Source organism: Malaclemys terrapin, chromosome 1 (assembly GCF_027887155.1).
Source record: "Malaclemys terrapin pileata isolate rMalTer1 chromosome 1, rMalTer1.hap1, whole genome shotgun sequence".
In the NCBI taxonomy this organism is placed as follows: domain Eukaryota; kingdom Metazoa; phylum Chordata; order Testudines; family Emydidae; genus Malaclemys; species Malaclemys terrapin.
In genome coordinates this window covers 242,790,834-242,816,572 of record NC_071505.1, presented here as the reverse complement: position 1 = coordinate 242,816,572, position 25,739 = coordinate 242,790,834, and the positions used below count along the sequence as shown (strand labels likewise).

At 42.3% G+C, this 25,739-nt stretch overlaps 1 protein-coding gene across 7 annotated transcripts in view; it reads left to right on the top strand.

Moving 5' to 3' along the window:
- Positions 1 to 25,739, top strand: part of TFDP1 (transcription factor Dp-1) — a 121,075-nt gene that overhangs the window by 51,343 nt on the left and 43,993 nt on the right. For 6 of the 7 annotated variants that reach the window (XM_054011019.1, XM_054011005.1, XM_054010995.1 and 3 more), the window contains exons 4-7: positions 7,793 to 7,899; positions 18,176 to 18,297; positions 19,697 to 19,862; positions 20,038 to 20,184. In XM_054011019.1, coding sequence (XP_053866994.1) covers positions 7,793 to 7,899; positions 18,176 to 18,297; positions 19,697 to 19,862; positions 20,038 to 20,184 — 542 coding nt within the window. The remainder of the gene's footprint in view (positions 1 to 7,792; positions 7,900 to 18,175; positions 18,298 to 19,696; positions 19,863 to 20,037; positions 20,185 to 25,739) is intronic. The other variant, XM_054011035.1, reaches the window with a different exon arrangement.

The following is a 25,739-nucleotide window of genomic DNA, read 5'->3' as shown; positions in this document are numbered from 1 at the left end:
GGAATAGGAACACTACAAAAACCCTCCCCATAATTCCCATTTTCAGTTCTGTTGGCTAGGTCCTGTGCCACTGCGTATGGACAAGAGGTTGTATTCATCAATTACCCTACAAATGCAGAGTCATGTACCAGACATGCTAGCCAAATACAACTTCCTGAACTAGGATAGAGTGGCTCTTTATAAATGATCAGCTATTTTGAAGATGCTATGAAGGGAGTTTGAGGTCATAACTAAGTATCAACACATCTAATGTCAGGCCACTTAAGCATTGCAGAAAGATTGTGACAACACCCATTATTGCGCAGAGATTTGCATGATTGAAAGGATTTGGTCTTTGGAAAGGTCTGTCATTTGATAGGCCAGATTTATTTAGTAGGAAGGCAGATGTAGTTCTGCAGAAACTGAAGACCTTCTTTGAAATCTCTAGGCTGTGTACTTGCAGAAGAGACCTAATGCCACCTTTTGATCCCAGAGACCAAGATCTTTCCAGCAGTTCTGCTCCCAGAGTCCTGCTTGGAAACTGCTGATATCTTTAAAACAGAAGGACGGGTTCTAACAGTCTTTGTCCACTTCTTTGTCTAAGCATCAGTTTTGATGGGCAGGTTGAGAATCTTGAACTGGCTTAGTTTGTGATTACTTTCCCAAAAGGGTAAAGGGACTCCTTTTTTTCCTTGTGACGTGCTGGAATTCCTTCATATCTCTCCTCCACACCCTCGCTCTCCCCAAAAATTCTTCTTTCAGGGATTTCTCTACAAGTTTGTGGCTCCCGTTTGGAGGGAAGATAAAGCATAGGTCCATCAACAATACAGGGGTTATGCATTACACTCTTGTTAATACTCTCTCTCAAAAAAAGCAGTAATGGCCAGTAATGTAAATTGGACATTTTAATGGAGTGGTAGAAATTCCATATAGGGATATTGGTAATCATCATTTCTTTCTTGTGTCTACAAAATCGGCTTTTGTAATTCTTTACTGCAATTCACCCTACTTATTGGAAAGTCTCATTGGTTGGTTTGTTGGTTTCCCAAATGTTACTGTTTATTGGATCCTAGAAAGACAAGGTGGGTGAGGTAATATCTCTTACTGGACCAATTTCTGATTGTGAGAGAGACAACAGAAGTTGGACCAATAAAAGATATTACCTCATCTACCTTGACTCTCTAATATCCTGGAACTGACAGAGCAACAACTACACTGCATATTATTGGATCCTGCCATTTGGTTTCTCCATAACCCTTAAGAGTTTTCACCAGATGCTTGGCAGTAACGGCAGCCCATATGAGAATACTTGAGTATTCATGTATGTCAATACTAAGACTGATAAGTAAGACTTCTCCTCTCAGAGGTTCTGCACCTTACTGTTAAGACAGATTGCCAGCTGTTTCAGTCATTGTGTCTTGATGTCAACCTCAGTCTGTTTTCCCACAGACAGAAATTGTGGTGCATAGGGGTAGTTCTAGACTCCAGATTTGCTATAGTATCTTTCCTGCAAGACAGATTTCAGACCTTACCCAAAATGACTTCAGCTTCAGTGATATACTCCAACCTATTAGACTTCTTGCACATATCAGTAGAGCCCTGCAAATCCATGGATATCCATTTTATAGCCACAGATATTTGTGGACCATTTTTGTGGATCAGATGTGGAAACAAATTTTATATCTGTGCAGGGCTTTACATATCAGTCCTGTGGCCAGAGTCTTGTTTAGACTTTTGCAGAGATGACTGACAATAGCTCATAGGCCTCTGCTATATTGTTGTATCTTCTGCACTTGTGCTTTCCTTGTTGTAATAAACTTTGCAAGTATACTCTGCTTTAGTAATCTGTGTAAAACCGAATTCCACCATCTGCAATGCTGCTGCTGGACTAGGATGGACAGTTTATCTCAGTGAACTAGCAATCCCTGGCCTCTGAACACAGGAGGAGACCAAACTATGTAATCTATTTTAGAATTGAAAATGGTCTGTCCGATATTTAAGAAGTTGTGACATTTTGGGGATCACCCACATCCTGTAAGCATGGAGTGCCTTACTGTTGTGCTGCTATGGCTCAGATCCCTGACCACAAGCACAAAATCTCACCCTGGCTTCCACTAGCCTAGTTACTCCTTGCAGGCAGTGGCGTAGCCAGGTTCTAAGTGCAGGGGGAGCAAACATAAAAAAGGCACCCCCCCTTGGCTCCTCCTCTGGCCATGCCCCCGCTTGGCTCCTCCTCCTACAGCCGCTCCACGCCCGCTCCGTTTCCACCCCCCCTCCTACAGCCCCGCTGTGGCCACGCTGCGCCCCCCCCTTGGAGGGGCTTGGTCTGGGGGGAGAGGCGCGGCTCGGCTAAGGAAGTCTTTAGGGTGCGGTTGGAGGGCGGGGGGGAGAGAAGAGGCGAGAAAGTTTCACGCGCCCCTGGGCGGGACTCACCAGCTGCCGAGCGACCTCGGAGGAAGCCATGACACTGCGGGAGGGGGAGGGGAGAGGTGCGCGGGAAGCTCCAGGAGGGCTGGAGTCTCGGACGTGAGCGGGGAGTGGACGGTCGGTCCCTGCCCTCTCCCCGCCCCGCCCCCCGCCTCATTGGATCTGTGCTTACCTGGCTGCCCAGGTGCCTCTGATGAGTGACCTCCTCCTCCCCCACAGCGCCAGGGCGCCCAGCTCCTGCTGGTTCCAGCTGAGTCCAGCGCAACCTAGGAGCCGGCTCCGCATGGGGAACGGAGACCAAGCAGCCGGTACATCCCCTGCGGGCGGCGAATCTCAGGGGGCACTTTGCACCCCACCGCCCGGAGAGCTGGAGCAGCAGAAGCACCTGTGCCCAGGCAGCGGCAGCGCCTCCTCCCGTCCCTCACTTTCTTCTCCCGCGGTCCGAGCCGGGCGCCTTGCTGCAGCCCCTCCATGTCGCGAAGCCACCGGCACTCTGCCTAGTGCCGGAATGTCTTGAGCTGCTGCCACAGCAGCTTCCCCCCCCTCCCGTCGCCGACCTGAGCCGTGCAGGGACCCAGAGCTCCGGCAGCTCCCAGACACCCTGCACCATTCACGCCCACCAGCAGCCTCGTCTAGGCATTCTTTATTATAGGGGTGCCTGCTGGAGCTGAAGTTTATGAGCACAATTCTCTATATACACAAACATACATACAGAGTATAGTTATGGATTTATGTATCAAATGATTATTAAGTTTAAAACATTAGACTTTCGTGAAAGACCTTACTCGGCATAGTTATAGCATAATAATGTTGCATACAATCAATTAATTCAACTGCTTATTCTTTGCGGCTCAAATCCCCTGTTCTCCCCTTGAGGTGTCTGAATTGTCACAGATGTTCCTACCTCTCCTAAAGGGCTCCATTCAGATTTTAATGGCCAACACAGTTGGAAGGTAATTGTGCGTTTTTAGCAGCTGGCAGGACAGAGTTCCTCCAGGTGAAGAACAGCTCAGATGAACTTTCTTGCCTTGAAACACAGTATCACATGTGGATCAGTTCTGCTGAAGGGTCTGGAGGAGTCAGATTTCAGACACATTCCTTTGGAATGGAGCCAGGCATTCCTTTATGTAGTCTCTCAGATTCATCAGATTCTTACGATTTTGTAGAATATCAGACCCTGCCCTGGTCTACACTGCAGAGTTAGGTTGGCGCAAGACAGCTTCCTTTGACCTAACTCTGCAAGCGTCTATGCTAAAATGTAACTTTTGCCGATGTAACTTGCCCCCTACGCTGATCTAATAACTCCACCTCCGTGAGAAGCGTAGCGCTTAGGTTGACACAGTGTCAGTGTAGACACTGTGTTGCTTACATTGATTGTTGCTGCCTTTCAGAAGCTGCCCCAAAATGCCCCACACTGAGTTAAATCGGTGAAAGCGCTCCTGGTGAGGGCGTGCACCCTGTACACAAGGAGCATAGTGTGGACATACAAAAGCAATTTAATTAGTGAGGTGGGTGCACGTCAATGTAACTTAAGTCAACATAATTTTTTGTAGTGTAGGCAGACCCTGTATCAAGCACAGCTCATAGCACTGTTTGGGCTTGTCTGATGATGTGTGTTTTGATTTTTTTGTTACTGTGTCCTGGTGGACCTGGTAGTGGATTGTCCATTCCCTCTGCCAAGTCTAGTGCAGTGGTTCTCAAACTTTTGTACTGGCGACCCCTTTCACATAGCAAGCCTGAGTGCGACCCCCCGGTATAAATTAAAAACACTTTTTTATACATTTAACACCATTATAAATGCTGGAGGAAAAGCAGGGTTTAGGTTGGAGGCTGACAGCTTGTGATCCCCCATGTAATAACCTCGCGACCCCCTGAGGGGTCCCGACCCCCAGTTTGAGAACTCCTGGTCCAGTGGATCTGTTCCAGATGCAGGCGAGGTCTCAGTCCAAGTTCCATGCATTTGACAGCCTGGATGCCGCTGGTCGAGCAGCTTGGAGTGGGATTACTGTTAGAAGCCTGAAAAGGAAATCTAAAATAAATCTATTTTTCTGTGAAATGGAAGGGATGGTTCCATCTCATCAAGACTGGAAGATTCTGACCTTTCGTCATACTTTTTGTTCTCTATTTTGTATTTGTGTGTGTGTGTGTGTGTGTGTGTGTGTGTGTGTGTGTGTATTTTTAAACAATCTGGGTTCTTCCTCAGTTGGAAGTGTTCGCCTGGTTCAGATATTAATGTCTGATCTATGTCCAGTGTTCTGTAAGGATAAGGTGGTGCTGCACCCACATCAAGTTCTTGTCAGAAGAGGTTTCCAATTTCTAGTCTACTGGTATTCTTTCCCAAGCCCCATTCGTGACTAGGGAGGCTAGACCACATCGTTTATATGTGAAAAGGGCACTTACCAGGTGTAAATTGTGCAATGTAACTGTTACTTGTTGTTGAGTTATGCAAGGCTGCTGCCTAGACTTATCCACAGTTTTACACGTTACTCCCTAGATCTCTTCGATGGTATATATCCTATTTAGAGGGATTCTGGCAATCATTCAGTCAAGTCTTCTCAGAACCCCGTCATCTTTGGGTTTAGGGACCGCTTGCCAATCTACAAGAATGGGGATCCACATGCTCTTGGAGATGGGAGTTTACATAGTAATTGTAACATTTCAATATGATTGTTTGCATGGATTCATTTACCCAGTCCTCCTTCCGTACTGTTTTGGAGTCTTATAATAGATTCTTAATTTTTTAATAGTAATGAAGTGACCGGAGACAAGTGTGCCTCTTTATATATTTTCATTGGTAAAAGGTCTTGTACCCAGTGACCAGACTGATGTAGTGGAGGGTTTGAGAAACCAAATTAGTAGTAAGTAGAATTCCTTTTTAAACTTAAAATATGTAATGTTCTTGTTTTTTTTCAGCAAAGTTGACTTAGGAAAAAATTATTTCTGCTCCATACATCTGTTATTGAAAAATATTGTGCAATTGGTGCATATACAGCCTAGTTCATACTAATGAAACTATTTGGAAGTAGAAAGATGTTTGAGTGTGGAGTAGGTGGGCTAACCATAGTGACATTGTCGTATGCTTCACTTGGGAGAGACAAATTGAAGAGTGAACTTTCTTCCTTTCAGATGCCCATATGAGTATGTTGTGCTAATATTCTTTTTCTCCAGCTAGAGTGCCAGCCTTTGCAGTTTGACCTGGGTTTTGGTGAGAATGGGGAAGAGCTATTTTCAAAATATTCCTAGTAATAGACATGATACAATAGTAGTGCGTGATAAGTAATGTTTATTTACCTCTCTTCCCACTGCTAACTATCTGTAACTTTTCTTCTCTAAAGTGGGCACCTGGTGGTACACCACTTGTAATGGACAAGAGGGCATTCCTCCTTCATCTTCAAAGCACAGAGGTTCCTCTCTTTTTTTTAAACAAAACAAAAAAACCTCTCTAGCTCCACAATGTAGCAGTAGCAGGTGGAGCTGTTCAGAGAACTGATTGCTCCTCTCACTCCCCAGCCATATGCCCAAGTTCAGAAAACAAACATTAAATTCTGATTAATAAGCCTTTATGGCAGATGAATCATTTCCACACAGAATATTTTTCTTGTATCTACTTGTCCATTTATTATACAAAAAATGGAAACGAAGACTTCAACAAAGCAAGATTCCAAGGGGACATCAAGATTTTTCAGTCTCTCTGCAGGAGTGCTCTATAAGGGTAAAAAGGATTATTTTCCTTTCAGAAGCAACATAAGGATCAAGTTAGCAGAATCCCTTGAAATTCCCAGACTCTTGGGTAGTTTCTAGATTTGAGTGGGAAGTCCATGAGCTATCCAGAATATTCATGTGCTAGAAGGCAAGACTACTGAGATTGCAGGGCAATAGCCTCATGCTGTAGATCTGGGAGTTTGAAGGTATGTGGAATAGAAGTTTTCCTCTGACCTGGAGATTCAGGTATGCTGAACTGGCACGTGTATGCATCCAAAAGACTGAGTTTCTGGGCCACTAAATTCCCACTAATGTCAAGTGTTCAGTGCTACTCAGTATAGGTAACACGGTGGATACAGGCAGAATTGCACATGGGCACAGTTTCCTTGTCGAAATTTCTTCTTAGGATTTCCATTGTCCTATCAGAAAGGCTTGGACTCCATGCAGAAATGAGATAGTACTGTCAGTTGTAGACAGAACCAGTATTGGGTGAAACCTGTATGTTCTCTTTCCTACCAGGATTGGTCTTGAATAAACACTCAAAAAATCTTCAGGAAAAGGAGTAATTGCTTCACTGCTTGTTTACAAGTCCAGTGGAGCTCAGGTGGGGTGATGCTATGATGGATGAAGTAAAATTTATGTGGAGACTTTCTCAGTTTTGAAAGTCCATTTGACTAATGTTCAATTTTTTTAAATATTTATTTAGAAGGCATACTTAGAACAGTTTTATTTCACCCCAGTCAACTGAAAATAAATAAATAAATAAATAAAACAGCCAAGGACCTCTGGGTTGTTGCTTCCAAAATGTCAGGTATCAACCACATAACTGCCTTAAGCACTTGAAGGATTGCCTGCATATTGTTGCTGTTGCGGCAACGGCTGACTCCCATGTTTCACCTTAGCCTGAAGCACTGACTAGCTAGGAATATATGGCTTGGAGATTATGCAAAGCCAGTTTCTGCTGCTGAATTTCTGCCCTAAATAGCTAATGGCTTGGCTACTACCTTGTTGTTGAGTGGGGTGAGGCACTACAAAATTGCACAGCTGAGCAGGAAGGAGCCCCTTTAATTTTAGCTGGGCTTGCTACTCTGCTGAGCTTTTTCTCTTCAAATACCAAATTCTTGCGGGCTCCTGTTCTCAAAAATCCCCTCCCTGCTGGGGAGGGGAGGGGGAGAAAGGGACATATCAAGGATAGAGAAAAATGGAAAAAGCTTTCTGCCTGGAGGGAGAGTCTTAGAAGAACCTTTTGCTTCTCTGAGCAGAGATGAGACACTGCTGTGTTGAGGCAGTCAGTTCTATGAACAACTCCACCTGTTGGTACTACATTGTGAGCTGGGAGAGAGTGGGTTTTGGGGTATTTTGTTTTTTAAAAGATCGGAAGATTTTATGGATCACGGAGCATCAATTGTCCACAGCAGAGAAAGATTGGGAGGGCATACTGGGAATCTTAATTTTCTGTGTGTTTGTAAGCAGGAAGGAAAAACATATTGCACTAATATACTTGTATATACTTTCATACGTAGGGTGTCTTTATATACATCTTCAGAAATTTGTTTTTGATGCTTGTTTAGATGCCTATTGAAAACTAGTTTTCACTGAATTTTATGTGCTTTGATATTAATATGAATTTAGATTTACTGAAAGAAGCAAAGCTGACCTGGAAATTTGTATTTATTTGTTTTAGGGGTTGTTTCATTAGTGGCTGTTCATCCTTCTACAGTAAATACACTTGGAAAACAGCTCCTGCCAAAAACGTTTGGACAGTCTAATGTCAACATTGCACAGCAAGTGGTAAGGAGACTTTAAATTTTTGTTTTTTACCTTTGATTGTACATACTATGAATCTAACTGTGGTTCAGCGTAAATGCATCATATAAAGTATCAGTTATTATTTCTATGTAGAATGTACCATCTCACTTTTCTGTATGGTAAGGGTTGTTTAGTATGACTTTAAATTGTACTTGGAACACTAGACTTGATAACATTGTTTTTGTGGGGAGAGGGAGCACGCGTTGGGCTAATCGTGCAGGTTATTGACAAAAACTACATCAACCCTCAACTCTTCAGGCTACTGAATATTCAAATTCCTCTACTGTCTGTTGGTCTTTCTGTGATAAATCCATGACACTTTCAAAACAACCTGAAACTTTATATAAAAGCCAATTTGCAAATATGTTATCGAGATCAAAATTGGAAAATCAATGGGATTTTTATGGGATTTTTTGGCCATATTTTAAAAAATGATTATTTCAGACATTTCTGCTGAAAAGCATATTGTAATTTTTAAAAAAGCAAAATGTGTTATAGACTGGATAACTTAAGGAGCTAGTGCAGGGGTAGGCAATCTATGGCACGCGTGCCAAAGGCAGCACGCGAGCTGATTCTCAGTGGCACTCACACTGCCCGGTTCCTGGCCACTGGTCCGAGGGGCTCTGCATTTTAATTTCATTTTAAATGAAGCTTCTTAAACATTTTAAAAACCTTATTTACTTTACATACAACAATAGTTTAGTTATATATTATAGACTTAGAAAGAGACCTTCTAAAAATGTTAAAATGTATTACTGGCATGCGAAACCTTAAATTAGAGTGAATAAATGAAGACTCGGCACACCACTTCTGAAAGGTTTCCGACCCCTGAGCTAGTGATGGGATAAAAAGGTTGTCTCTAGAATGCAAGTTCCAAGTGCAATCCATATTACTGCAATAGCAAACAAAACTCTTCATTTGAGCCATATGACATGAACTGATATTCTTATTCTGTTACATAGGGAGAAGTGTTATAGTTGGCTTCTCTGTAGAGACTAACTTTTGCAAAGGATTTTAATTTGCATAGAAACTGAATTATATTCTTATCTGTAAAAGTGGTCAAGGTTGTTACATTTGCAAGACAGTGAGGGCACAGCTGCTGCCTTTACTGTACTGTTCTCTGGGGGAAAACTTCAACTTAGCATCTTTCATAAGCATTTTATTTTATAAAAGAAAAAATAGGGTCCATAGTATAAAAACATTTGAATTTGTGTGTGCGTGCATGGTTTAATGTGGATTGATTTTCAGTATATAAACAGAGCTAAGAGAATTGGTGGGGAGGGGAACTGAGTAAGAGGTGGTGGTATTGCTGAGAGAATTCAAGAATCTACAGAGTTTTACATGCAAGCACTGCACTTCTTTAACTATACTTGTGTAGTTAAGAGAGTTCAACAATCACCCCGCTCCCCCCAGTTTAGACTGTACAGTTATACCAATATAGCTAATAGGCTAAACTGATTTGACTGCATCCACAGTAGGGATGTGGTAATCCACAGAAGTTGCATTTGTATAACTATTTCAGTTAGGGGTATGATTATTATTATATTTTAAATAGTTACATAGGTACAAAGTCTTTGGGTAGACCTATCCTAAGACAGTTCAGCTTCAGACAGTTCTCAAGAGTCCCCTCTGAGGTTGTGGACTACTACCTAATGAAATGTTTACATGACTGCAGACTATTTTATTGCATTGCTGTTCCTGTTATGAATTAAATCAGCTATTGATTTGATGTCACAGTGTAGTCGTATGAGGTAATAACTGAGTAAAAATTGGTCCTTCGTATGGGGCAAGTGTTGAAGCAGATATTTATGAAGTCATTGGGAGGTGAACTATCTCCAATTGAACAAGTTAATCATTAATACTTGGAGGATTTTCTTGCCCTGCTGTATTAGGAGGAGAACATCACCAGACAGACACTTAAATTGTTTTATTTAATTAAAACAGCAACGTTATGTATTCTAGATTTTTTTCTTCAACAGCAAACATATAATATTTTAACAAAACAAGCATAAGATTTTTTTTGAATTTAAACATTCAAGTTTTTTAAAATCAGGTTTGTTTTTAACTAAAATAGTTAAATGAAATATTTAAAAAAAAAAAATTTATTCGACTGTCAGCCAGGTCAACGTGAGAAACTTAAAATAAAACCTCAAGACTTCTGGAATATGCTGCTCAAACAGTTTGACTTTTGTTTCTGTTGCCTGTCCCTCCCTTCCCACATTTATCTCCAGACTTCTTCTCCTTGTCCAGATCTATTGTGCCCACAACAATCTTCTATTAATTTAACTTTTGAAACTGCACTTTTAGAGAGAGGTAAGGGATTGACTCTGTGTACACAAATTTGCAGAGGGGCAAGAGGGTTGAGGTAGGTTAGTTAGCTAGTTAGATAATTAACTAAACATTTTTGCTGTTAACAAGCATGTTATCTCTAGAGACACACATCCACAGTTTGAGAACTGCAAAACTAAGCATCTCTGATGGTATCTTCTAGACTGAGCACTGAGTCTTAATTGGTAAATAGAAAGATTAACCTAAATAATCTATACAGAAGCCCCTGGAACCCCATAAGATTGGGTCCCTAATCCGTGAACTATTGGAACTTCTTTACAAAACTTTTCTTAAACATTCCATGAATATATTGTGTCATACTATATAATTAGAATTTATAATCCCTATTGCATGATGAGATATCTTTGAGCTATAATGTATCTTAATTACAACTATCTTTAGATAGGTTTTTTCCTCAAAAAGCATTTTATAAAAAAATCTTTTTTTTTTTTATTTTTTTTAAATCATTGATTTTTATCCACCCTGAAAATAACTCTAAATAATACCTCTGAATTTGAAAAAAAATTTTTTTTTTGGTTTTGACCCTCATTTTCTTCTCTGTAACACATGAAATATTTTCTTTGAAATAGATACAAGCAACTATAAAACATGGCTGTATTTTAAAAATGTATTTACACTTAGGGTATGTCTACACTACGAAATTAGGTCGAATTTATAGAAGTCGTTTTTAGAAATCGTTTTTATACAGTCGATCATGTGTGTCCCCACACAAAATGCTCTAAGTGCATTAAGTCGTCGGACTGCATCCACAGTACCGAGGCTACGTCAACTTCTGGAGCGTTGCACTGTGGGTAGCTATCCCACAGTTCCCACAGTCTCCGCCGCCCATTGGAATTCTGGGTTGAGATCCCAATGTCTGATGGGGCAAAAACAGTGTCACAGGTGATTCTGGGTACATGTCGTCAGCTCCCCCCTCCGTGAAAGCAACGGCACACAATCGTTTTGTGCCTTTTTTTCCTGGGTTACCTGTGCAGACGCCAAACCACGGCAAGCATGGAGCCCGCTCACCTCACCGTCACCGTATGTCTCCTGGGTGCTGGCAGACGTGGGACTGCATTGCTACACAACAGCAGCTCACTGCCTTTTGGCAGCAGACGGTGCATTACGACTGGTAGCCATCGTCGTCATGTTCCTGGGTGCTCTTTTAGCCGACCTCGGTCTGTCGGGTGCCTAGGCAGACATGAGAATGACTCAGCCAGGTCATTCCCATCTTCTGTCGAGCACCCAGGAGATGATGATGGCTAGCAGTTGAACTGCACCATCTGCTGCCAGCCTGAAGATGTAAAAGATAGATGGAGTGGATCAAAACAAGAAATAGACCCGATTTGTTTTGTATTCATTTGCTTCCTCCCTCCATGAAATCAACGGCCTGCTAAACCCAGGGTTTTGAGTTAATCCCTGAGGGGGCCATTCTGTGTGACAGTTGTTTGTGTTTCTCCTTGATGCAAAGCCACCCCCTTTGTTTTTAATTCCCTGTAAGCCATGTCGTCAGTCGCCCCTCCCTCCGTCAGAGCAACGGCAGACAATCGGTTCGCACCTTTTTGCAGGCCAGATGCCATAGCACTGGGATCATGGAGCCCGCTCAGATCACCGTGGCAATTATGAGCACTATAAGCACCACACGCATTATCCTGTAGTATATGCAGAACCTGCCAAAGCAAAACCAGGCGAGGAGGCGACGGCAGCGCAGTGATGAGGACATAGACATGGACATAGACTTCTCACAAAGTACGGGCCCCAGCAATGTGCACATCCTGGTGTTACTGGGGCAGGTTCATGCCGTGGAACACCGATTCTGGGCCCGGGAAACAAGCACAGATTGGTGGGACCGCATAGTGTTGCAGGTCTGGGACGATTCCCAGTGGCTGCAAAACTTTCACATGCGTAAGGGCACTTTCATGGAACTTTGTGACTTGCTTTTCCCTGCCCTGAAGCGCCAGAATACCAAGATGAGAGCAGCCCTCACAGTTGAGAAGCGAGTGGCAATAGCCCTGTGGAAGCTTGCAACGCCAGACAGCTACCGGTCAGTCGGGAATCAATTTGGAGTGGGCAAATCTACTGTGGGGGCTGCTGTGATCCAAGTTGCCAGGGCAATGAAAGACCTGGTGATATCAAGGGTAGTGACTCTGGGAAATGTGCAGGTCATAGTGGATGACTTGCTGCAATGGGATTCCCTAACTGTGGTGGGACGATAGACGGAACCCATATCCCTATTTTGGTACCGGAGCACCAAGCCAGCGAGTACATAAACCGCAAGGGGTACTTTTCAATGCTGCTGCAAGCACTGGTGGATCACAAGGGACGTTTCACCAACATCAACGTGGGATGGCCAGAGTGATGCTCACATCTTCAGGAACTCTGGTCTGTTTCAAAAGCTGCAGGAAGGGACTTTCTTCCCAGACCAGAAAATAACCGTTGGGGATGTTGAAATGCCTATAGTTATCCTTGGGGACCCAGCCTACCCCTTAATGCCATGGCTCATGAAGCCGTACACAGGCAGCCTGGACAGTAGTTAGGAGCTGTTGAACTATATGCTGAGCAAGTGCAGAATGGTGGTACAATGTGCATTTGGACGTTTAAAAGCACGCTGGTGCAGTTTACTGACTCGGATAGACCTCAGCGAAACCAATATTCCCATTGTTGTTATTGCTTGCTGTGCACTCCATAATATCTGTGAGACTAAGGGGGAGACATTTATGGCAGGGTGGGAGGTTGAGGCAAATTGCCTGGCCGCTGATTACGCGCAGCCAGACACCAGGGCGGTTAGAAGTTTAAAGGAGGGCGCTCCATCCCCATGCACGTTAACAGACTTTTCCAGTAGCTGTACTGGCTGCGAATGCCAGGGCAAATTAATAATTAAACACGCTTGCTTTTAAACCATGTGTAATATTTACAAAGGTACAGTCACCAGAGGTCCCTTCTCCGCTTTCAGGGTCCGGGAGCACGCCTGGGGTGGGTTCGGGGGTTACTGGCTCCAGATCCAGGTTGAAAAACGTATCTTGGCTGTTGAGGAAAGCAGTTTCTCCGCTTCCTTGCTGTGAGCTATCTTCAATCTCTTCATCATCATCTTCCTTGTCCCCAAAACCCGCTTCCATGTTGCGTGATTCTCCATTGACGGAGTCAAAGCACAGGGTTGGGGTACTGGTGACTGCACCCCCTAGCATGGCATGCAGCTCCTCATAGAAGCAGCATGTTCGGGGCTCTGATCCGGAGCAGCCATTTGCCTCTCTGTTTTTTTGGTAGGCTTGCCTTAGCTCCTTAATTTTCACACGGCGCTGCTTTGGCCTCTGTCCTTCATGCCCTTTGAGACTTTTTCTAATGTTTTGGCATTTCATTTACTGGAACAGAGTTCAGCTAGCACGGATTTGTCTCCCCATACGGCAAGCAGATCCCGTACCTCCCGTTCAGTCCATGCTGGAGCTCTTTTGCAATCCTGGGACTCCATCATGGTCACCTCTGCTAATGAGATCGGCACTCACCTGCACCTTGCCATGCTGGCCAAACAGGAAATGAGATTCAAAAGTTCGCGGGCCTTTTCCTGTCTACCTGGCCAGTGCATCTGAGTTGAGAGCGCTGTCCAGAGCGGTCACAATGGAGCACTCTGGGATAGCTCCTAAAGGCCAATACCGTCGAATTGCATCCACACTACCCCAAATTCGACCCGGCAAGGCCGATTTCAGCGCTAATCCCCTCGTTGGAGGTGGAGTAAAGAAATCGATTTAAAGAGCCCTTTAAGTCGAAAAAAGGAGCTTCATCGTGTGGACAGGTCCAGGCTTAAATTGAGGTAACTCTGCTAAATTCGACCTAAAATCATAGTGTAGACAAGGCCTTAGGTTATAGTCATTCAGGTGGAGTGATCTAACCGACGTAATATGGAGTCTTAACAGGATAATTTTGCTCAGTGAAAGAGTACAGTGGCACATCAGAGGAGTGCTACAGACCTTGTGAATATTTAATAGTACTGAAAATGAATCTCTGATATAGAACAAGTCAGAAAATACTTTATATATACACTACTATACACACAAAATTATCATGAAATTAAAGGGCTTGTGCCTTCCTTTGATGTTTAAATAAGGCCTACAACTTCTTTAAAAGGCTGTCTTTTACACTAGAATATCAGGTACCAACTAGGAAGGAAGAGTCTATGGTGACTGGAGAACTAATGAAATAGGAATGTTGCAAGACCCAAGAGTGTGAAAATTGGGCAGGTTGGTGCGGAGGGGATTAAACACAACTCACTTTTCCAGTGTAGATCAAGCTTTTGAACTTTCAGACTCCTCTATTATACTTGCTGCTGCTGCTGACATTGCCTGAGGAAGCTATGAAATGCAACAGAAGTGCTAGGGCTGTTTGAGGAGGAAAGGTGTATTAGTTGACATGCAACCCTTTTATGCCCCTTTTTCTCTCAGCAACAGCTAGCAGGATTGTTGGCAGAGGGTGGGGGATGAAGAACAGGTTACCTTCCACAACAGATAAACTTCTGGAGTATGTGGGGAAGGTAATGGGGGGTGGGAGGAAAGAATTCAATGCTTTCCAGCAGTTGAAAGGGAGCACAGCTGATATGAGAGATGGAATCCCTGTTTAAGGTATAGGGACAACACCCTGGTAGGAATCCCAGCAACTTCCCCCTTCTAAGCCTTTAGGGGCTGCAGAGAAAATGGGCTTGGCTTCTCACCAGGGCTTTTGCTAGTAGGCTCCCTGATAATTGTTCATATGTACATCTGGTTAGTAGGTTTAGTCCTGCCCGGTAGGCGATGGGGAAAATCTTTCAAGCTCTGTGACCTTAGTTAATAACACTTGTACTGTCAAAACGTCACATCAGGCTAACTCCACTTAAATATGATTTTAGGTGGCTATTGTTCAAACTTAATTCAGAAACAATGTTGTGGGGTAGGTATAGCTTACTGCTGGGGGAATTCTGTGCCAACGCGCATGTGCAGAAAACGTGCCCCCCACAGATTTCTTTGCTTCCCTGCAGAACGTGATGGGGAAGTAAAGGAAAGTATGAATCAACAGTGTGCCCTTGTTGCCAAGAAGGCTAACGGCATGTGGGGCTGTTTAAGTAGGGGCATTGCCAGCAGATTGAGGGATGTGATCATTCCCCTCTATTCGACATTGGTGAGGCCTCATCTGGAGTAGTGTGTCCAGTTTTGGGCCCCACACTACAAGAAGGATGTGGAAAAATTGGAAAGAGTCCAGCGGAGGGCAACAAAAATGGTTAGGGGGCTGGAACACGTGACTTAGGAGGAGAGGCTGAGAGAACTGGGATTGTTTAGTCTGCGGAAGAGAAGAATGAGGGGGGATTTGATAGCTGCTTTCAACTACCTGGAAGGGGAGTTCCAAAGAGGATGGATCTAGACTGTTCTAAGTGGTAGCAGATGACAGAACAAGGAGTAATGGTCTTAAGTTGCAGTGGGGGAGGTTTAGGTTGGATATTAGGAAAAACTTTTTCACTAGGAGGGTGGTGAATCACTGGAATGGGTTACCTAGGAAGGTGATGGAATCTCCTTCCTTTAGAGGTTTTTAAGGTCAGGTTTGGCAAAGCCCTGTCTGGGATGATTTAGTTGGGGATTGGTCCTGCTTTGAGCAGGGTGTTGGACTAGATGACCTCCTGAGGTCCCTTCCACCCCTGATGATATTTGATTCTATGGAAGCTGGGGGAGGAGGCTGGGGATGTCTATGGGCATAGTGGGGGGAGAAGTATTGTCCACCAAACAGAGGCAGACCATGGGGGGGCTGGGAGGGGGCGGCCGTACATCGGTTCATGTGCCACTTCTCCTGCCCCCCCCCCCCATTTCTGCACACGCAGAGTGCCGCTCTGCTCCACAGCTGGATGTCTCCTCCTGGGTCCTAGTGCTAGTTGTGCACCCTTTCAGTAAGCCGGGAGCCATCCTGTTTTCTGTACAGCAGTGAGTGCCCGCAGTGGGGCAGGGTAAAGGGGGGGGAGGGGAGAAGCAGTGGGGAAGGAAGGTGGGGTGGGATGGGGAGAGGATGGGAAAGAGAAGGGGATAGGGGAATTGGGGGTGAGGGAGGGAGCAGGGGTGAGGGAAGGAGCAGGAGTCTGGCTTGCAGCATCCCCTGTGTAGCAGCTGCAGTTGGAACTCCCCTGTTAAGCAGGCCCATGAAACCTCCACCCTGATGAGCCCCACCTCCCCCTCATATGGACCACCCCGCTGAGGCCTGTACACCCAGATTCCCCCCTGCTGATCCCCAACCATCTTCACCTGGACCCTCTGCAGAGTCCCATTGCCCCTGGAACCTCCCAATGACACCCTGTGCATCCAGATCTCCCACTGAGCTGCCCGCACCCAGATTGCCCACACCTGGATCCACCCACACCAAGCCTCTCTACACTTAGATCCTGCTGGGCTGAGCCTGCCTGCCCACACCTGGTGTGTCTAGCACAGAGGGGCGCAGGGCCCTGGGGTGTTTCTGGGGCAGGCCCAACCCTTGCGCTGTGTCAGGGTTGGGTACAGCCTTGCTGCTGAATCCCTGTCCCAGGGGCTGAGGGCTGCAGGGTGATCTCCCACCTTCATGCAGCCAGGGGCCTGTGCTCCCCACTGCCATGCTGGAGCTACCACATTTATTTATTGACCAATAAAATTTGAAGACTTTTTTAAAATATTGTGCAGAAAATTTTTATTTTTTGGCACAGAATTCCCTCAGGAGTAGTATAGCTAGGGCCCTGTATTGTGGCACACTGGACCTAAATTCTGTGGCAACATCTGACTTCTGCAGCTTATCAGCACTTAATTCTGTGTCATGTTGAAAGTCCTGGTCCGATTTCAAGTAACGTAAGAGGTGCTTATTAAATTAAATATGAAACAAAATAATTCCTTGTATTGTGTATTTGAATAATGAATTGAATATGAATTTCAAATCTGGAATATGTTTCATCTTCAGCTGCTCTTAAACTTTCAATTTTCATAGTGCTATAGAATTTTGTATTGACACTAATCTATTGAAATTGGACTGGGGAAGAAGCTTGAGGCAGCTGGGTAGAAGGATACTGAGGCATTTGATGCCCAGAAAAATATAGTGGGGGGGTGTTTTGAGGTTTTTAGCTTTCAGGTTTAATTTAATGCCTCTTTTGGGGAGGTAGATGCAATTTAGATGAATAGACTTTTTTCTGCAAAATCAGGAAGGCTATTCTGTATCAGTTTGTTTTAGAGGTTTTTCTTCATAACTATAAGCTTTAGAAAGTTATATTGTTATGCAAGATTAGATGTGAAACACAATCCTACAGCAGAGGTGAGGGTTACTGCATTATCCAGTTCTACAACTGTAGAGAAAACAGGGTTCCATATATACACTGCAAAAATTGGCTCTATTCATGGTAAACCTGATTGATCTGAAGCGGACTGGAAGAGTGACTTTTACTTTTACCCAAGTCCAAAGCTGTCTATGTTGGTTTTGTTTTTGATGCAGTAGCAGGAAGGAGAGAGAATCAGAAGAGATGATGTGGCTGTTATTTGCAGTAGGCCGCTACTTTTTATGCCTGCTTACCAGAGGAGTTAGTGGCTTTAGAGTTCGTTTTTGTTTTTCTATTATAAGCTTAGTTTATCCTTTCCTCTTTAAATTTTGCTGACTTACTAGTGTTAAGTTGTTGAGTCTTGCTTTGACTTTTGTCAGGTTTATGCCAAATTTTGATCATAAATCAAGAAAGCAAATGAGGTTGATCAAAGGAAGGAAAAATAAAAACTTGTCACCTGAACATACAGTAGTCTAGGCCAATATGTACAAAACCCATGTACAACTGCTAGGGTTTTTTTAATAGTATGGTATTTTATTTATCTCGTAGAGAGAGGTGGAAATAAAGAAATGGCTCCAGAAAGGTGGGGGAAATGCATCTGAATAATGTGGGAGTCTTCTGACTGTATTCCAAATTATTTTGTTTTAACTGTAGGTTATTGGTACACCTCAGAGACCTTCAGCGCCAAATACTATCCTGGTAGGAAGTCCACATACACCCAATTCACACTTTGTATCACAGAACCAGACTGCAGACTCTTCGCCTTGGTCTGCTGGGTGAGCAAAATTCTGTTAAGTTACAAGGGTTTAATAGAATTGTTTGGTAATTTTGTCCTAAAGTTTTTTTTTTTTTTTTTTTTTAATTGATGTGCTCTGTAAGTTCGCTGATATGAAGGAGGGGTTCAGCTTAGATTTAATTTAAGAGATATCTAAGTTTGTTTAATACCTAGAGTAGAGAGATAAGAACACCTTTTCACTTCAGTGTAGCAAAAGTCAGATTTCTGAGGAAACAAACGGACGCGTAGTATTCTGCTGTCATATTTACACGAAGATAGTGGCTCTTAAAAGAACAAGCGAAATCAACTGAGATTTTTCATCCTCTTGTACTGTCAGATAAAATATAAATGGAATATAGTGTTTCAAACCAAATATGCATAATTCTGCAGACAATTTTAAATGAGAAGAATAAGATCGTAGCTCAACTTGAAGAAAGCGTCACTTCCAGATTTAACATAAACTTGCTTTGGGGGTTTATTACACACAAGATTGTTTTGAAGGACCCATTGATGAATGTAGTTGCTTTAAAGTTAACATTTATTGGTGTGTCTGTTGTTTTTTTGGGCTAGGAAATATTTATATTAGGGGATTATGGAGTTGTATTGTTCCTAAAGTATTTAAGCACGCATATATGCAGAAATTGAAAGCTATTCCATTTGCTGACTTTCAAATTTACATTTTATTGTAACAAAATATTTTAGTTACCCAGACAATTTTTCATTTAAAATGTATGCTGAGAACTTAACTATCATATTTTTCTAAATGCTTATGCAATAATACTGAAAGTGCTGTAGGAAGCATCTACCCTAGGTTTGAAGTGTTCATAGTAAAGCTGTATTCCATGACCATTCAAATCCATATTTTGGTTATTCTGTAATTTTGAATACAATATCAGATTTTGAGTCTAACATACTTGACTGTTTTAACTTTCCTGAATGTCAAATTATATATGCTCTAGAAAAATAAATTTTAGCTGCTGTAGTTCTCAGGGTTTCTAGTTTTAGCCCTCCCTCCCCCCCCCCACTTGAAGATGTTAATGTTAATTGGAATGTTTTTTCTTTACTGTCCTCCTTTTCAGAAGAAACTTCTTTACCACTAATTTTTACATCTTCTAAATGTAATCATCCAAATTCATCTCTGATATTGAAACTAGCAGAGTTACAGCAGGGATGAATTTAGCTCAATGTGTTTCATATTCAAGATAATACCAAGAATTAGTTGTAAATTGAATCAAATCCATGATTCAGGCAAATAACTTTGATTGTCCTGTTTTAGGAGTATAATGCCCTCTTTGCTGATTAAAAATGGTAAGGGTTATATTTTAGAACAATATGTGTTTATCTGGCAAACCAGAAAACTTTGGAATATTGATCGGTTACTTTAAAATGTATTTTTCTAGGAAGCGCAACAAAAAAGGAGAGAAGAATGGCAAGGGTTTGCGACACTTCTCTATGAAGGTTTGTGAGAAGGTACAGAGAAAAGGAACCACCTCATACAATGAGGTGGCGGATGAGTTGGTTGCAGAGTTTAGTACCACGGATAATCACATTTCACCAAATGAATCAGTAAGTATGTTGCTGGGTTACATGCCACTTGAGTGGGGAAAAGATGTAACTTTTTTGTTTTTTTTAATGCTAAATGAAACAGTTGAGATACTAGCTGAGTTTACCCATCTACTGTAATACATTTTCAAACGTTTTTGTCACAGGTGTGTTTTTGATTAATTCATTGTGTCTACAGCAGGCTTATGACCAGAAGAATATTAGACGACGTGTCTACGATGCCTTAAATGTCCTTATGGCTATGAACATTATCTCTAAGGAGAAGAAGGAAATCAAATGGATTGGTCTACCTACTAACTCGGCTCAGGAATGTCAGAATTTAGAGGTATATATGTGGGAAATACAGTAGTTGGTATTTTTGTTCGGATAAATCTAAAAGATTTTTAATGTTGTCTAATCCTATCTGAATATGGTCTTCTGAGCTAGCAATACAGAATCATTGGGTGTCTGAGTCCCTTTGGACAAGTGTGGCTTGGAGATCGCAATATCAGGATGTTCAATCCACTTTACCTCCCTCCCTCTACCCCATCCCCGCTTCCCATCTCTCTTTGAGACTCTCCTCACAAGCACCTGCTAAGGTAGGATGGTGACTCTCTTCTGACCATAGGATCTGTACAACCAGTTCCTGTTCAGCACAGAGGAAAGGGGTTCTATTAAGGTATAATAACTCCTCACTTAATGTTGTCCCGGTTAACGTTGTTTCGTTGTCACGTTGCTGATCAGTTAGAGACCATGTTCATTCAAAGTTGCGCAGTTCTCCCTTATAACATTGTTTGGCAGCCGTCTGCTTTGTCCGCTGCTTGCAGAAAGAGCAGCCCATTGGAGCTAGCTGGTGGGGGCTTGGAACCAGGGTGGTCTGGCAGCCCTGCATCAGCTCACCGCTCCCCTATATTCCCTTTGTGGCAACCGCCAAGCAGGCTATCAATCAGGGTGGATTTGATTTAAATCACTAGTCAGGAAGACTGAATTTAATCATGGATTTCTACATAAAAGTGCATTCTTGTTGGTTGTTATAACCTTAATACATATTCTTCACAACTCAGAGGTATATGAGATTTCATTTTTAGAAGGTACACACTATCCATTTTTAAAGAGATTTATTTTGAAAACTTTTCAGATTAGTTTTACAGCTATATCAGAAAATGAATGATTGTTGGGTTATTATCTTTACCAAAGGTAATTGAAGCAGATATTTATGAAGTCATTGGGAGGTGATCTCCAATTCAACAGAGGCTAATCATTAATATTAGGAGGATTTTTTTGTCATTCTGTATTAGGAGGAGAACATCACCAGACAGACATTTAAATTGTTTTATTTAATTAAAACAACAATGTTCTGTATTCTGGATTTTTTTTCTTTAACAACAACCACATAATATTTTAACAAAACACAAATATGAATTTTTGAATTTAGTTAAACATTCACATTTTTAAAATCAGGTTTGTTTTTGTTTAAATTGTTTAACTAAAATAGTTAAATGAAATATTAACAAAAAATTTAATAAACTCAGGCAGGTCAACATGAGAACCTTAAAATATTGGCTTCTGCAGCTAACTCAGTCATCTTCACCTTCATTTTCCTGTTTGTTCATAATCTGGAAAAGAAAAACAAGCTTTCCTGCTTTTTCAGGTCCCAGACTATTTCTCAATTTGGAATGAATTAGTCCAAAGGAAGAAAATATTATTTCGACACTGGCAGAAGAAGCTACTGCTGTTAAGTGAGATCATCACTTCAACAGTCTCTGAATCCAAGTGCTTAAGTGACTTCTACCAGTTCACTGGTGTGACTTTATTTAAAACATCATCGGCAAACATATTTCTTGAATGGTTCACCCTTTGCTCTGAAGTTTATTATAGTTGGCATTATGGAGGGATGATTGCTGGATGTCCATGTCATCGCCAGCCCCTCTTCTTCAGCAGTGAAGGTTTGACCCTGGTAGCGAGTTTTGAGAATGTTTACAAGAAAATGAGCTGGAGATAGTGCTTGTCCCACTCGTTTTTTTAATGCTTGTAATTTAACTCTGTCATTGCATACTTCTTTTTAACATCTCACTCAGTTCCTTCCAGATTTCAACAGCGTCAGCAATAAAACAGCTATGTCCCTGCATTTTGTTCAAGTCTTCAGGGTACTTGAGAAATGTGTTCAACATTTCTCTTAAGCCCAATGTTGAGAATTTTGGCTGTGATAGTGCCATCTATTTTTTTCACAATTTTGTTCACCAATGGTCATCAGGTTAGGCCAGTTCTTGATATAGTGCTTAAAACAGTCCATTACTGAGTTCCATCGCACATCTTGTGGGAGAGTTAGCTTGGTTCCTCCCACTTTTTTCAGAGCAGCTGCTGCAAAGTGGTTGTTATAGAAGTATTTTGCAATTTCAATAACATTAGCCTTTATTTCTGGAACACTGAAGTCTTTGGCTAGGAGGTGCATCAAATGAGCACTGCAACAGTATGTTGTTAGCTTGGGAGACTCTTCTAAATAATTTCTTCTCAACTTGGATACATTTGCAGCACTGTCTGGGATCTAGCTGTGTACTAGACATTTGAATTTTTTTCACAGTTTGTTATAGCTTTTACTGCTACTTCTTGTAAGTATTCTGCTGTGTGTGCATTTCCTGATGTATCAATTGTTTCTGTAAGGAAGACATTCCTTTCTTCTCTTCACACACAAGCACATACAACAGGATCATTGTGGACATTGCTCCACCCATCATGACTCAGGTCAACAATTTTACCCTTTAGGCCTTTTGCACACTGCTCAATTTCTCTTTCATACGCTTTATCCAGGAATTTGCCTGTAATATCTGCTCTGTTGTGTGGATTGTATCCTGGTCTTAATGAGTGAACCGTTAATGAAGTGTGGTTTCCCAATCACACGGAAAGGTGAGTTTGTTGCATAAACAAACTAGGCAATTTTTTCATCAATTACCTCTTTTTGTAATCAGCTTGTTCTTGTCACAAACTTATCTATGGTTGTTTCTGGATGATGGAGATTTTTTTTCTTTTTGCTACTGGTAATATACTGTGGCTATGTGACATACATGATGTGACTGAAACACTATCATTGGCATATTACTTTGAAACTATAGAAAATGATGGTGATCTTGAAGGTGGATAGTCTTCAGAATCCTGTATGTTGAGGATGGATTCTCCTAAACAAAATAAGTCAATGCAGTTATTTAATTATTATTACCATACTGCTCCTTTAGTATTACTCATTGCATTCACTGACACTCAGTACTACTTGAAAGGTGAAATTGTAAAAGGAAAATCTGCTTATTTCGGCTATTTATTTTTATCACAACTGCATCTAAAATGATAATTGTTACTCTATGGTACTGTATTTTTCTGCAACATGGGAATTCAAGAATAGTCCAGAAGGAAGACAAGCAATCCTTTAAGAAAGAAGTATGAAATAAAAAAGTTTACCAACCTGAAGATGTTCAGACATGTTCCTTTCATCATCTTCAAAGCAACTTCCTCCTGAGAAGGAACACTTCTCATGATGATGTTTCATTCGGGCAACCAGGCGTTGCATTTCTTTGTTGCACTGTTTATGTTTTGCACGCGTGCCTGTCTTACCCACAGGTAGAGGAACTTCATTAAAATAATTCCCAAACTGGGTCTCTTTTAGAGCCTGCTGCCATTATAGGTTTTCCCTTCTAGTGAGAGAATGGTATGGTAGATCTCAAATCAATGAAGGCTACACTCAGAAAGACCTCAAGACTTCTGGAATATGCTGCTCAAACAGTTACAATTTTGTTTCTACTGCCTGTCCCTCCCTTCTCACATTTATCTCCAGACTTCTTCTCCTTGTCCAGATCTATTGTGTCCCCAACAATCTTCTATGCATTGAAATTTTTGAAACTGCATGTGTCCTCCTGCCCCTCGCTGCTTTACTCCATCTCCACAGAGTGGGGGTGGGGGGCAGGAGGACACACAAAATGGCTCAGGACAGAGGGAGCTTGCTGGCAGCAACTGCTGTCTCTACTTGCTGATCTACTTAAAAAGGCAGTGTTCTTAGAGTGGGATCAGTGTACTAAAAGGTCCAATGTGCATCTCTCTCTCTCTCTCTCTCTCTCACACAGACACTGTGTGTGTCTCTGTCTCTCTCTGCCATGCTGTCTCCCCTCCTGCCATTCCTGTTGCCTTTTAGAGTGTGAGACTACATTAACAACAGTGTGTTAACCTTTGAGGGCTCAGCCGAGTGCTGGTTCCTCATTTTGCAGTAAGGCATTCCCTGGGAAATCCCCCACCTCAACCAAGCTTCTCAGTCATCATTGCTGTGTACAATATTCAATTGTTTGTTAAAATTGTGTGTGTGTGTGTGTGTGTGTGTGTAAGTCTTTTGTCTGGAGAAAAAAATTTCCCTGGAACCTAACCCCCCCACTATTTACATTAATTCTTTTGGGGAAATTGGAATCGCTTTACATTGTTTCACTTAAAGTAGCCTTTTTCAGGAGTATAACTACAACATTAAGCGAGGAGTTACTGTACTTCCTGGTCCCCAAAAACAATGGAGGGTTGAAACCCATTCTAGATCTAAGGATCCTCAACAAATTTTGAAGGTAAAAAAAATTCAAAGCGTTTTCAGCCCTCGACATACAGGATATTTATTTCCATATAGTGTCCTGTTCTTCCCATAGGAGATTTCTTCGCTTTGCCTTAGGCCAAGAATATTTTCAATACAGGGTTCTCCCATTCAGTCTCTCCTCTGCTCCCAGAGTGTTCTCAAAAGTTCCTGCAATGGTCATGCCTATCTGCAGAGAAGCAATAGTAATATTTCGGTATCTTGATAATTGTCTGCTGAAGGGTCGATCTTACGATGATACCTTGTTAGCCACTCAGAAGGCCATAGCACTGTTCCTCAAGCTAGGACTTCAGTTAAATATCCAGTAGTCTACTTTAACCTGTGTAATTACTAGAATTCATAGGGGCATCCGCAGATACAGTAACTGCCAAAGCCTACCTTCCAATACCCAGGTTTATGACACTATCTAATCTTATTCCCACAATGTAGGTCAGCCTGCAAACATCAGCCAGGAACGGCCTTCAACATTTGGGGCATATCTCAGCATGTACCTTCATAGTAAGCCATGCAAGATTGCATTTTCAATGCCTCCAACAGTGACTGAACTATCTATTTTCCAAACAAACAGTCTGGACAAACAGGTCTCAGTTCCACAATTCATAAAGGACTCCTTTGATTTGTGGAAAGATACTCCAACCCCCCACAATGTCTGTGCAGGATTTTTCTTTACCTAGCCACCTCCAACTGTTGTAATAACAGATGCATCTCTTTTGGGATAGGGAGTACACCTAGATACTTATATTGCTATATACTCATCCCCACAAGCCCACCCTACACATTAGCTTGCTGGAACTCAGGATGCTTATCTCCATTTTATGCCATTGATCAGAGTCAGGTGCATCAAGAGCATGACAGACAATGTGGCCTACATGTTTTATGTTGACGAGTAAAGAGGAGCGAGATCGCCTTCCATTTACTCTGAAGCTATAAGACTATGGAATTGGAATCATATCTATGTGTTTGCAGTGTACTTTTCTGGCATTCAGAACACCATAGTAGACTCTCTAAGCAGAAGTTTTGTACAGGATTATGAATTGGAACTAGACCCTTGGATTCTCAATTGCTTATTTTGAATTTGGGTCTTCTGTAGGGAGACCTCTTCATCATTACCATGAACAAGAAGTGCACTCAGTTCTGTTCAAGAGAAGGATTGGGTTGCCACTCCCTGGGGATGCCTTTCTCCTGCTTTGGACACTGTGACTGTTATTTGCTTTTCTCCTGGGGCTTCTAATATTGAAAGTAGAGAACAAGACAGAAGAAGGCCAAGTTCATACTGATAGTACCAATGT